This window comes from Camelus bactrianus, chromosome 9 (assembly GCF_048773025.1).
Source record: "Camelus bactrianus isolate YW-2024 breed Bactrian camel chromosome 9, ASM4877302v1, whole genome shotgun sequence".
Taxonomy (NCBI): domain Eukaryota; kingdom Metazoa; phylum Chordata; class Mammalia; order Artiodactyla; family Camelidae; genus Camelus; species Camelus bactrianus.
In genome coordinates this window covers 48,414,778-48,429,117 of record NC_133547.1, presented here as the reverse complement: position 1 = coordinate 48,429,117, position 14,340 = coordinate 48,414,778, and the positions used below count along the sequence as shown (strand labels likewise).

The window sequence follows — 14,340 nt, the reverse complement described above, 5'->3', positions numbered from 1 at the left end:
ACTATGTAGAATCATCCTCTCTGATCTTGGGTGGTGTAGGGATGGACATGGCGCTATCCTGGAGGGGACCTTGTGTTGGCCTCACTAGAAGAAAGCATGGTGGCCTTGTTTTGGTGTGTTTTACACATCAGGTGTGGACAAAACTGTGTTCCAGCCCAGTGCAGAGCACTTTTACCTGACATGGTTATCTAGAATAGTATTAATTTGTGCCTTCAGAGGCTACCACTCTTTCAGACAAACTAAAGCCAAGGTGTAAGAAAGGAATTGCTGCTGGGGGTTGGGCAAATGGCTTACTTTTTTAATAGGAATCTTGTTATAGACATGTCAGTAGTTGAATGTTCCTTTAGGAAATGGAAGTATACCTAAGGATTTGATAAAGCCTGAGCACAAATGTCTTTACTATTACTGTGTTTGGCTCCAAGCCATCTTATGAGAGTTCTGTTCTGGCAGATATCCACTTAAGAAAAAAAAAGGTTATAAAAGTTCCCCAAATTAATTGAAGTAGTGTAGATTAATGTTTTGTCTACATAGGTTGTTATTTGAATTTTTCTTTTAAAGGTTCATTTCCTTCAGAATTAAAGTCGACTCTAAACTCAGCTCACGAATTCCTCTCTGGCAGCTTTTGGTTTTGGGTTCACTCCTAGGGCAGACGTGATTTATTTTCCTGTGCTTGTTATTAACCCAGAAATGTAATTTCAGCTTGGGCTTAGAATAGTGCTTTGGGACACTAAGCAGAAGTGAACAATGGAAGTTAGGTGGATATGAGTCAAATAAAACCAACCACATTTTCTCTCAGCTCTCCTTTATAGCATGATGAGCCTAAAGCGTTGGTTAAGATTCCCTTTGCTGTCAGTTGCTCCAACTTCAGTAAAAATTTTTGGCATGAATCAACAAGTACATACTGCCAGAGGTGGTGTCTGGGAATGGAGTCTTTTCATGGTGGTATTTTGATTTGGAACTCAATGCTGCTGTTTCAGTCCTGCCTCTAGTGGGTGCAAACTATTCTCCAGAATGAGGCTTTTGTCACGACCACTTTTCTGTTTTTTTAATACCATACGAATGGAGCTTTTTGGTTGAGGGTGGGAATTAAGTGTATCTGGGACTGCAAAAATTTTTTCATTTGTATTCTGCATGGGAGAATGGGAAAATGCATTTCCCATTTCAGTTTCTTTGCTGTCAGCTCAAATGTGAAGACGTGAAAATAAGCCTGTTTTCTGGAATTCTGCTTCCTCTCCCACTTCAGTTTGCTATCATTTGGGCAGACTGCCAGAGTGCTAACCTGAAGGACCCTCATCTCAGAGGTCTCAGAGCTGATAGTGGTCACGTTGGTGGGTACAGGGGTGAGCGGTTACAGTGACCCAATACAAAATGCGGGAGATGAGACTGAGGGATATTTTTTGTCCTCATGGCCCATGACTCCATGTCTGACTTTTGCTACATCCCAGGAAAGATCCAATTTCATTCATGATTTTGCAAGCCCTCACAGAAGGGTTGTAAGATATCTTCAATAGCAGATATTTATTGAATAATTAAGTTATATCCAATACACTATGATGGATGCTCTCAGAGACACAAAGAAGAAATATATCAATTCCTATCTTTATAGAATGGTCATATTCACTAGAAAGAAATAATAAAGTCTACACATAACCACAATAGTAGTTAAAAAGTAGGAATGATCGTGAGTTTGAAAGAAACATGGATAGGAATTGAGGACCATCTAAGTACTTGGAGTGAGAGGGGAAATTGGGAAGAGTTAATTTCTGTTTTAAATAAGAGTAATGGGAGAATATGGGGAATATTGACAGAGATAAAGAAATAGGCTAGAGATGGCAGCAAGTTTGAGGTGAATTTTCCAAATGAAAACATTTAGCAGTAAGACCTAGAAAGTAAAAATGGAGGTAGGGGCTAGATATTCAGATTTTGAGTCTTGCTTTTAGTTACCTTGGAAATGTATCAAGTCAGTAAGGAAAGTGTGTGGACTGAGAAGGTCAGAGGGTTTGGATCTGAATTGTGAGATATGTCTACCTTTAAGAAAATAGATGAGGAAAGGGGTCCAAAGACTGAAGGTGAAAGAAGGGGATGCGTGAGGGTTGGGAAGCTCTGCCATTATAGCATCACTGAGTCAGAAGGTGCATTTTAAAATTTTGCCTTCGACTCAACTCTGCATGTTTCTGTTATATCCCCTGTAATATTTTACTGCTCACACTGGTTTATATGCTTATCTTGCCTAATACACTCAGTGTCTGGAGAATCGGGAACTGGTCTTACTTATTTTCCATTCCCAGGACTAATTTTAACAATTGGTGGTTATTGAATGAATGACAACCAGGAGACTCAAATAAGAATGATAATTGCAAAGAGTTAGAATTTCTGAGGTCACTGGAAATCTCCTAAAATGGAATTTCAATATGAAGGAGAGAAGAAAGCCAGATTGCAAGAGGTTAAAGAGAAAAATGGACATTGAGGAAGGAATAAAGGGAGGAGTGGGTATAGATCACATATTCAAGACTTTGTACAGCTTAAAAAAAAAAGAGAGAGGGAGGGAGAGATACAGGGCAGTAGCTGTGGGAGAAACAAACTTCATTCACGTGACCAACCATAGAATCTTGACTGGACTAAGAGTTAAGGCAGCTGGAAGGGGATTGGTTAATGAATTGGGTTATCTAGGAGTGGTTTACTCTTACAAGGTTTACTGGGGAATAAATTATGTGAAATAGTTGTTGAGAGTGGGAAAGAAGGGAGATTGGAAGTTATAGTCAGAGAGTAGAAATACCAAGTTTGAGATTTTGGAGCTGGAACAATGAGTGTCTTATAATGAGATCCAGAATGTGAGTCTGTTTGTGATAAATGAGTGGATGTGGAGGTCTGTTGAGTTGAGAAAAATAAAAACTCTTGGCTTAGATGATCTTATAGGTCCTCAACCCAGATGTTGATTTCATGGGAGATAGGAGAGCAGAGAATGAGAAGAACGTTTAAGTCATTCAAGAAAGTGGAAATTGGTCCATGAGGACAATAGACAGAGGTGAAATGATTTAAAGTATAGTGTTTAGTGTTCTTTTTTAAATTTTAATGGTATACATGTTTAGAATAATTTGGATTTGATTCCATCTCTCTACTTCTTTTCTGTTGAAACTATATACTAATTGCCTTTTCTGTAACATTAAGAATGAGCATACTTTTACTTATATCTTCTATTCACTCTCCAGATTTTGTTTATATGATGTGGGATTTTAAAATTCATATTACAGTATTATTATTATTACTGAATTTAAAAATCTTATACATGTTCTTTTAAAATTATTGGTATTTACGCTGTTTTATAATCCAATTTATAATACTTGAGACTTAGTTCTGTGTTTAATCTGTGTTGTGTTCACTGCCAGTACGTTTATATCACAACCTTCTCATTGCTGAGTTTTTATTTTCATTTATTTTTTCAGTCAAATGAGCGCATCTCTGAGTAATTTTTTTTCCAGAAAAGTTATATGTTAACGTATCTCTAGAGCTCTTGGATATTTAAAAAAACATCTTTTGATTTAGTTGCCTTCATACACAAATGGCACTTTGTATATATATTGAATTCTTGGGTCAGAAATTATATTTTTATGAAGTCCTTAACGTAGTTCCTTTGCTTCTTGTAGTGAGTAGTACAGGGAAGTCCTGTGCCTGTGAGTCAGTTTCGCTCTCCCACTCCTTTCTGCCTCTCTCCCTCCCAGTCTTCTCTCCTCTTGCCCTCTCCTTTCTCCTCTGTTTAAAATCAGATCTTTAACCAACATTGGTATAGATATATTTCCTATTGTTTTTTCCTAGTTCTTTTAGGACCTTTGTATCTGCAGACTTAGAATTTCTCACCTGAGAAAAGATGGTGTTTTCATTTGTTTTTTTGTGTCTTCAGCTTTACACTAGATCTTCATTCTTCCCCGCAGTTAAAACCTTTTCCCTCAATATTTTAATCTGCTTGTCTTTTCCTTTGCATTTCATGAGCGCTTTTTAAGCTTTTCCTTCATAACTGATTTATTTTTCTTCACTGTCAGTTCTGTCCTTTATAGTTTACAGTTCTGATTTGTATTTGAACTGCATTTTTATATTTTCATGATATTTACTCATTGCATCTAGGTCCTCTCGATTTCTGCCTTTCCCTCAGCCTGCCCCCATTTCAGCAGAGTATGATGGCCTCTATTGTTTTTCATTTCATTTTAAAACCTACATAAATCTAAATTTCTTGAGAATACAGAACCAGTTCTTGCTAACATGTATTAGTTGCTAGAAGTGCACATTTTTCACAAGTATGCTCTTCATCTATATCTTAAGTGGTATATATTTGTCTTATATTGCAAAATGTCCATAGGTCTCAGGTTGGTTTTTGTTTGTTTGTTTTACTCATTCTGCTCATAGTGACTGCTTCCCAATGAAAAGAGTAGGTTCATTCTCTTTGGAACCCCTGTACAGTTAGTTCTTTCTCCCAGTGAGATGAAGGGCTCTTTATGTAAACTATTTAACAGCCCAGCAGCCCAAGGAGGTGGGGAGAGAGTCAGAGTGTGGGCTTCCTAGCAGAGAGACAGAAGCTTCACAGCATTTTGTCCTCTGTGTGGAGAAGCCTCTGTGCCAGGGGTCAGCTTTCTGAACATCAAGCACTGGCAGAGCATCCACTGCTCCCATACAGTGGCTGAGCCTGGGTGAGCTTTGGTGCTGTTGCATCTGGAATTTGCCCCAGAATCACTGCAGACTTTCTCTTTGCCGTAGTGACCACAGGAGCCCTGGGACTCCCCAGTGCTTTAATTTGCATTTGACCTGCAATGGTGGGGTGGGGTTCAGTCCATTTTCCAGGCAGCAGCCGAGTGGGCTTTCTGAAACACAAATTGGATCATGTTGTTTCTTTGCCTAAAATGATTCAGTGGGTCCTCCTTGTCTTTGGATAGAGTTCCAAGGTTCTGTCTGTAACTGCCTCTCCAGCCATATCTCCACTGATACGTGCCTTGTAATTGAACCACAGTGGTTTTCTTTTTTTTCATTGCCTCGAATAAGCCATGTTTTGCCTTCTATTCAAATCTGTAAACACATACGTCCTTCTGCCTGAAGTGCTCCCCACCCCATCCCCTTTCTACACATGCTCTCACACATACACATTCTTACACAACCTGGTTAGCATATGAAGTCTCTCACTCTCACTCTCTTAACAGTAATTTACAGTTTGTTCAGCTGTAATGCAGCTATTCTGACTTTAAGGTAGCATCACATGGCATACTTCTGAATCTATACCCAAGAAATTCTGTTGTACTTATCTCCGTCTGTTTTATACATTTGTGCAGTCTCTGGCACTAGAGGGTCATCTGGGTTTGGAACACACAGAAGTGAACAAATGGGAAAAACAACTTTAGAAATAGAGCAGGAGACCACTATGATCTTAGAATATTGACATATGCTACCATTAGTTAATGTTTGTGTGATAAACTCTTGCTGTAAATGCAACCTTGGTGGCTTAAAGGGGTAGTCTGTAGGAATACGAATTGTCAAGGAAAAAAACCACAATGCCTTGATGTGGGCTGCCATTAGGCCATAATTGTGGCTTGCCAATGGGAGATCTCATCTACCACTGGACATGCAGAGCATAGTTCTCAGTTCTTCTGCTATGTGCTCCCAAGGTAACATGTATCTATTAGAGCACTTATCACCCTCTATTATAATTCGTTATTTGGTTGTAAAACCCTTATTTGTCTGTGTGTTCTACAGGGTAGAATCCCCAGCTGTTTTGTTTACCATTTTAATCTCAGTGTATATAGGTCAGGGCCTGCCACATAGTATATACATATTTGTTGAATAAATGAGTGAATGAGTGAATGAATGGAGCATTAAACTTTACAGGTGTTCCTGGTCCAAACTCATGCCTCTAAATTCAGGACTGTTATTGGGTCCTGTCAGGGTCTCTTCTCCTTACTTCCCTGAGATATTTTTGTATCTTTCTTCAGTGGACCAGGTCTGTACCATGTCTGTAAGTTGGGACTAATTTTGTATAAGAGGATTCCATTTGACAATCAACGTAAGTATTCATCACAGTGTCTAGTACCAAAAAATAGCTTAATAAATGTGTTTTTTACTGTTTGAAGTCAATAGCAGCATTAGGAAACAAAGAAAAGATGATTCTTTGCCTATTTACCTTGATGCAGATGGTGAGTGGAAGAGGAGGACCTCTTCTGAGGAGGGCTGACTGCTGACTGGGATATAGTCTTTAGGGAAATCTTGGGTTTCAGTTGGAGAAGGAAGGTACCCACCACAGTGTAGAGTTACCTTTGAGACATGGTTGAAGGATTAAGGTCAAAAGGTAAGATGAATTTGGTGAGGTGTCAGTGAGATGGGGTTCAGCAGCTGAGGAAGAGGGTGGAATGAGAGGTGTGTGCACTGATGGGTGGACGTGGATAAGGAGAGGATGGTCTTTGGGACATGAGTAGAATAGAGTCACCCTAAAGGTGTGTGGGAGATGAGTTGAAAGATGATGATTATTTTGAGATTAGAATGACTTAAGTGAGAGGAGGCAAGAGCACATAAAATTTGTTTAACGAATATTTTTGATTACTTCTCAAGAAGTATTATTAGCTGGGCACTGTGCTAAGTGCTGAGGATTCACTGATGAAGTAAACAGCTGCCATCCATTTCTCTGTGGAACTTACAGTCTAGGGAGAAGCACAGACACCAATCATAAGTATCTGTAATATTGTGAACTGTAGTAAATTCCTAGGGGGCAAAGTAGAGGTTTTAGGAGAGCATATTAACAGGCAGAACTCACTGAGTTTGGGGCAGGCATGTAATATCTCTTTGAGATGGCGTCATTTCAGCTGTGGACAGTGGGTGTGAATTATTAGGGGAAAGGTGAGCATATGAGTGCTCCAGATACAAGGAACAGGTCTTGCAAAGGCCCCAAGGAGGGAAAGATTGTTATCACGCTGAGAAATGATAAAAGCCAGAGTAGCTGGAACTAGTGGTGCTTCAAGGGGAGAGACTTCAGAGGTAGCCAGAAAATGCAAACAGGATTTAGAACTGTATCCTAATATATGGAGATCATGAGAGGGCTTGAACAGGCAAATGGCACAATCACTGTACATGTTGAGATCATGCTGGTAACTCTTTATAAAATATACTGATCAAGATGCAGGGAAACCAGGCTTTTGAGGAGTCCTGAAAAAGATGATGGTGTCTAGGATTAGCGGGAACATTCACTGAAATTCTTAGGTTTATCTGCATGTGTATCCCCCACACTTACAGGATCCCCTTAGCCACTTGTAACCGCAGCCTCGTCTACACACTTGTGTCCTTGTGTATTAGTGCACACACACAACCTCTCATTATGCAGACTTGGTAGACTCCAGTGTTTATACAGATTGTTTCAATCAGCTTTAGTCCCAGGAGACTGTAGAACATTCCAGCCTGTTCTCTGCCCTTTCACTTCAGGAGCAAAACGGAAAAATCTCCCATGTATAAGGAGAAGGTTTGCAGGACAGAGATTATAAGAATGCCCTGCTCCCGATAGGAAAAGATGAAACTCTGCAACTCAGGAGCCAGGGTGACTACTGGCTGGAAAGGTGTTTTGGAGACTGAATTCTCCTGATTTAACCATAGAAGAGGAGGTAGCAGGGTCAGTGCAAGGGCCAACCAAGCTCAATTTTCATACGTTCTTCGTGTGGTGATTGTTGTTGCCAAGAGAGTTGACCCTTAACAGGGCTACTGATGTGACAAAAGTACCCCCCCCCACTTTACAGTTGAGAGGTGACTAGGAAGGGTGAGAACTTCTTCCCGAAGTGCTAAGGCTCAGTGATCATTTCTTTTCTTACCCTTTCCATCCTTCCTTCTCTCATTTCCCATTCACTTGTAACTTCTAGTCAGATGGATTGTTTGTTTGTGGTACCTTGAGAGAACCATGAGGAGCTGTTTGTATCCTGGTGTGCTGCAGCTCATCAGATGGTGTCTGTTTAGTGGTCCACAGCTCACATGGCCAGAACTTGATGCAAGTGAGGCCCAGGTCATGGTCTCTGGGTCAGTACAATCCTGCTGGGTTCACTCTGTTACATTGACTGCCATAGGCTGGGCTGTAATCCTACTCATACATGCTTTGCTTTCAACACCATACTATGGTGAATAAGAAAATGTCATGAACCCTACTACTACAAAACCAACATGGCATACTTATTCTTCTAATGGTGAGTTAGCGTATTTTCTTCATTTGTGATATGACTTAGATAGCTTGCTCTTCCCCTGTGTTTCTCAATCCTGCCCATTCCCTCAACAGTCATTTTGAAGACTAATTTGAAATGTTGTGATCTCACACCTCATTCACCTTTTCAGCATTTAATTTCCATTTTTAAATTTTGCCTATTTCTAAATCTTCCAACTAGCTGTACAGAGGAGACAAGTCACTGTACCTCTCTGGTTCTAGTTTCATCTGTAAAATGAGCACATTAGAGTGAATCTGAGGTCTAAGGTCTATTTCACCACTGACACCAAGTACAGTGGTACAGTGCCTGACATGTAAACTGAGGTGAATGGCCAACAGAGTCCCTGCTGTCATGGAACTTATAGTCTAGTAGCCAGAGACTGTAACATGTAAATAAATATAAAATTATACCATTTGATAAATGTCAAGATAGACTGAATAGAGTAGATGCAATGAAGGAGAAAAATGGAGAAATGTGAATTTGGAGATCTACTCAAATTATAAGAGAGGTCAAGGTGTGAGATGTAACTAGCCATAAAATAAGAGAGGGAAGAATATTTGAGATGGAGAGAACAGGATATGTAGAGGCTCTGAGGTAGGAAGGAACTTAATATTTAAGGAACCAACAGTAAGTCATTGTGACTAGAGTAAAATATATGAAGAAAAGAGAGAGATTTGAGATACATTTTTAAATTTTTTATCAATATATTTAAAAAATTTTTTTACATCAAGTAATTTCTACAAATCAATCATCAAGTTAACTAATTCTATTTTAAATTTTATTTTAAGTAATTTAGTAATTTTTTCATGTCAACTATTAAAATTTCCACTAGCTTATTTTTTATAATTTATATTTCCCTATAAGATATCTTACTTATGGAGCTGCTGATATTATATCTTCCTTGAATTCTTTTTTTAATTGAAATATAGTTGATGTACAGTATTATATAAATTCAGGTATACAATATAGTGATTCAGTTTTAAAGGTTATATTCCATTTATAGTTATTATAGAATATTGGCTATATTCCCTGTGTTACAAGGACGCTATGTAATGATAAAGGGATCAATCCAAGAAGATGATATAACAATTGTAAATATATATATATGCAACATCGGAGCACCTAAATATATAAGTCAAACATTAACAGACATAAGGGGGGAAATCAACAGTAGTACAGTAATAGTAGGGGACTTTAACACCCCACTTACATCAATGGACAGATCATGCAGACAGAAAATCAATAAGGAAACAATTCCCTTTAATGACACATTAAACAGATGGACTTAATTGATGTATACAGAACACTCCATATGAAAGCAGCAGAGTATATATACTTTTCAAGTGCACATGTAATTCTCTCAAGGATAGATCTTATGCTAGGGCATAGAAGAATCTTCAGTAAAAAAAAAAAAAAAACCCTGAAATCATATCAAGCATCTTTTCCAACCACAAGGCTATGAGACTATAAATCAACTATACGAGATGCATTTATGAGGCAAAAACTATTACCTGGAGAATTATCAGTATCTACAGGTTGTTCTAGGTATTTAAGTTGTCATCCAAGGTTTTGGTGGTGTAGCATTTCCTACCAAGTTAGTCCAGACAGTCCATAGTGGCAATAGAGAAAGTAGTCTCTAAAAAGAAGTTATTTCCTTTCTAACAGGAGATGGAAAGGGTCTAATAGTCTACTGCCTTAGTCCTAGTGTCACATGGCAGTAGCCTGCAATAATTGGCAGGTGAAATTACTAAGAGGGCTAATTGATGCCTTGAAAAACTTGTCTGACTGAGCTTTGTGCAATATATTTTGGGAGTTCACCAGCACAGTTTGTATGCTGACACAGATGATGATACATGCTCAGACTTGTTGGGATTGAAGAGGTAGTAGGTGGGTAGGGCATGGAGACAACACAGCTCTCCCTTTTCACCAGAGGCTTTACCTGAGTGCTCTCTCCTCCTCTCCCTTCTAACAGAAAGTCATTTGCTCTTAGTCCCTCCTATATTCTACTGGCAGACCAATGTTCTCTTGCAATTTTGATCATATCTTTCCTCACCTGTGAGCCTACAATAACTCCCCTTTGCTTGTTGTATCAAGTTCAGAATTTATATTAAAATTCAAAGCCTCAAATGATGTCCAGCTTTATCTCATTTTAAACCCCACCTGAGAGTACACCCCAGTTATTTTGGTATCTTCAAGCCCTTATCCTACCACTGTGAGTGCCCAGGCTGATGCTTTGTTGCCATGTTGTGGTGGGAAAAGCTGAATGACCTTGAACAATGCACCCAACTCCTTTAGAAGATCACCAAGAAACTTTCCTATTTCTGTATTTCATGACTTTTTGTCTTTATTCATTTCTACCAAGGTTGTTCTTTCATTGTCTCATGCTTCCATGCATTCTCATTGTGATTTAAGACCCTAGGATTAGGGACTTAGTCTGTAGATCTTCTTGATCAAACCCAGGGCTGGATAGTTAACTGTGCTGCAGTAGAAAGAACAGTAGTTGTAGAGTCAAACTGATTTGGGTTTGAATGACAGTGCTCCGACTACTTTATGACGCTGGGTAGGGGATTGGATGGGTGGTGTTACATAACCTTTCTGAGCTTCATGTTTCTTATTTTTCAGCTTCTGTGTTGGTTTCTTCCTCTGCCAAGAGGGTGGTGACATGAAGGAAGTGCAGTATCTTAGTAGACTTTCTACTGGGAATTTTGGAACAAGCAATTTAGTGGCACCCTGGTTACTGTTTTTATATTCTGAATATAATAACTAGTTGCTAGAAATGGAATGAGGAAAAAAAATTGGCAGAAATATGCCTGGCAGGGTTTTTGTTCTGGAGAAATGTGCCTGAACGTTAGAGAGAAAGGCCTATTCTATAAAATATTACTTATAAACTCGTATTTTCTTGGCTCTCTAGATTTAATTTCTCTGACAGTATCTAACAGATGTACAGTCCTAAACTGTTTAGTGAAGGTATCTAACCTTCAAAAATCAATCTCATTAGACAAATAGTCAACTGTACTCAAAAATCCATTTGATTTTTGGATAGTAATTTGGAGTTACAAATTTTTCAAGTAATTCAATCGCGTGAATCATGATTTTAATTCTTACCTACCCCATCCTGTCTCCTTCCCCATGGGTTTGTGTGCCTGGGAAAACTGACTCTTGGAGATTGTTTCAATATGGTGAGATTCACACCTCAAGAGTTTGAGTCAGCAGCTCTAGTTCAAATCCCAGCTCTCCTACACTCCCTGCCTCACACTTGGCAAGTTATTTTACCTCTCTGAGCCTGTTTCCTCAACTGTAAATGAGATCATTTTTGTGATAGCTCAGGCACAATGCCTGGTTCATAGTAAGCAATCAGTGAGTCTTGTTTTCCTCTCCTAAAAGTGCCAAGTTTTCATTCCAAGCATTTTTTCATTAACCTACAATGTTTATTTGTTTGGGTATTTTAATGCATGTGAAATATATTTGAGATATTTTAAAAATGCACACTGTCTTATTCTCAGAATTATCACAGAGCCAGTGAGAAAGGAAAATAACACCCAAATTTCTCACATTCAGCAAATCAGTTCAGTTTGAGGGTAGCATAGCTATTTGAGTTAGCATTAGTGTAAAAGACAAGACTGTCAGCAACTTCCAGGTTATACAGAAACTCTTCACCTACTTCTTGGTTATATTTTCATTTCTAAATCCCACCTCCATCTTAATTAGACACCTGTCTTTACTCTGCGATAACATTTCTGCCAGTAAAGTAGGAGCAAAGCTTTCTGTACTAAAAGATATCATCTATCCTGGGGGTGATGATTGCTCCTGCACTCGTCACTCAGTCACTCACTGAGTATTAGCAAATAGTATGCTTTGCAATTGACAGAGCTCCATCTGAAATTAGGGAGATCTATTGGAAAGGACATCTCTCTGAATGGCTATCCCCTGAATGGGCTTAGGAACAGTCAGTCTTTGGGAACAAATGAAACTAATAACTTGAATGCCACTGGATTCTGTTTGTCTCTTCTGTGTACTTCTGCTTCACTGTTACCATTTTGTCTGTAGACTGGGCACTCCATCCTTTTGTCCAAGGGGCAGAGGGTACCTAGTCCAAAAGTCTGAAAAAAAGACACAGTGATACAGCTTATATCAGATGCCCATCCTGGATCAGTCAGCTGTGACCAGGAAGGTGGGATCATGTAAAGACATGGTGGCTTCTTCAAGAATCTTATGGATGAAGTGGGGTGAGGAGAGCAGCACAGAAGCAGGGTGCTGAGCAGATTTCCAGAGATGCCCACACACCCATCCTGCCATCTCAGGTAGTGGGATCCTAGCTGGAAATACCAAAAAAAAAAAAAAAAAAAAAAAAAAAAATTCCTGAACTGAGGTTGCTTGCAGCCAAGTGATGGGAGCTTGATGTACAATCAAATAAGTGCAACAGAATGATGTTAGTTCTGTAATAATGGTTGTATAGTTTAGATAGGAGTAAAGAGTAGCTGATCAGTGAGGTTGATCAGACACAACTAGCTTCTGTTAGCAGTGAGGGATACACAGTTGGACACTTTGCAGACTTTCTGAAAATATTTGAGCCAATTGAGTTATTGTCTAGGGACTGAGTATAGTCTTGGCATTTTCTTAGTATAAACATACTGTGCTTTTTCGTTGAGCCCTCTTCATCAGAGTGCCTTTTTGAATTATTCGTTGAGCTTTTTACAAAGAGAATTAAGGACACCTTGAGGATTTTTGAGTTTTACCCACTTTTCATGTTCTGTTTTAGAGAATTCGTATAATCCAAATATTTGTTCCCTTTGATAGCTCCCTAAGCTGGTATTAAAAGACCTCTAATAGGACTGATTCATCACTTTGTTTTACAACTCAGGTGGCCTGACACTAAACTGCTTGTTAATCACAAATTTCTTTTTTTACAAGTTGAAGTTATATTCTTGTTCCTTGTCATGGGGCCTGAGAGCCTTTGCCATAGTCCCCCCATCCTTTTCTGTCATAGTGACCTGTAGTATTTCCATAAGTGGTTTCATGTTTATCATCCTTCAGTTTGCTCCTTTTCAGGCAAAACAAACTAATCCGTTTCCATCTTCTATTATGTTGGGTTGACTTTTCTGTGTCTTATTCCACTTTAATCCACCAGTTGCTCCAGTCTCATCTTCTTGGCTTTGCCTTTCACATCTGTATTTTACCAAGGCTTTTATTGTCCTTAATTTCTTCCCTGTATCCTTGCTTGCCCTTACTTTTAAAAAAAAGTAAACCTTTTATTTTAAGATAATTGTAGTTTCACACAAAGTTATAAGAATTAACAGACATTGTGTACCCTTAACCAAGTCTCCCCTAATGGTAACATCATCTTGCAAAACTACTTTCCACCACCAGGACATTGACACTGAAACAGTCTAGATATAGAACAGTTGCCCTAATATTTTGATTTTTAGGTTCCTTCTCTTTATTCCTATTCTTACTCATCTCTTAGACTCTTCTCTTCTCTCTCTTCTCACTTACATATTCATCATCCCAGGGATTTAACCAAGTCAGACTTAAGAATCTTAGAAGACTCAATTTTCTCTTTGATAAGCTGGCTAGATCTCATGGTGTCAGCGTTTGTAGGGATGGAAACTTGCACTGTCTAAATTATTTGCCTGGAATAAATATTTGGATGTCTCAAGGTGACCTTAAAATTTATGTGAGGACCTGGTCTGCTGTGAGTTAGGTTTGTCTTCATTTCAGACAGGTCACAAGAGGGTGAAGAATTGTGGAGGCTGGTATGGTATTAATTGTCTGAGACTTAAGAGCCCTAATCAAAGGCATTTTCCCCCCAAAGGACAGTTCTGCACAGAGGATGTGGATGAGTGCCTGCTGCAACCCAATGCCTGTCAGAATGGGGGCACCTGTACCAACCGCAATGGGGGCTATGGCTGTGTGTGTGTCAACGGCTGGAGTGGAGATGACTGCAGTGAGAACATTGATGACTGTGCCTTCGCCTCCTGCACTCCGGGCTCCACCTGCATTGACCGCGTGGCCTCCTTCTCTTGCATGTGCCCAGAAGGAAAGGCAGGTAAGGCCAGCAGAAGGACAGAGCTGGAGATCAGGGAAAGGGCTGGTGTGCATTGGGAATTTCTGCCCTCTTCTCTTTCATCCCAAC

General features: G+C 39.3%; 1 protein-coding gene and 1 pseudogene across 1 annotated transcript in view; one reads left to right on the top strand and one right to left on the bottom strand.

Moving 5' to 3' along the window:
* NOTCH2 (notch receptor 2) overlaps positions 1-14,340 on the top strand; it is a 153,513-nt gene that overhangs the window by 88,637 nt on the left and 50,536 nt on the right. Inside the window, exon 6 of the mRNA XM_010967928.3 lies at positions 14,020-14,253. Within this exon, the coding sequence (XP_010966230.1) occupies positions 14,020-14,253 (234 nt within the window). The remainder of the gene's footprint in view (positions 1-14,019; positions 14,254-14,340) is intronic.
* Positions 5,236-11,338, bottom strand: LOC105079758 (ubiquitin-conjugating enzyme E2 D3 pseudogene; annotated as a pseudogene).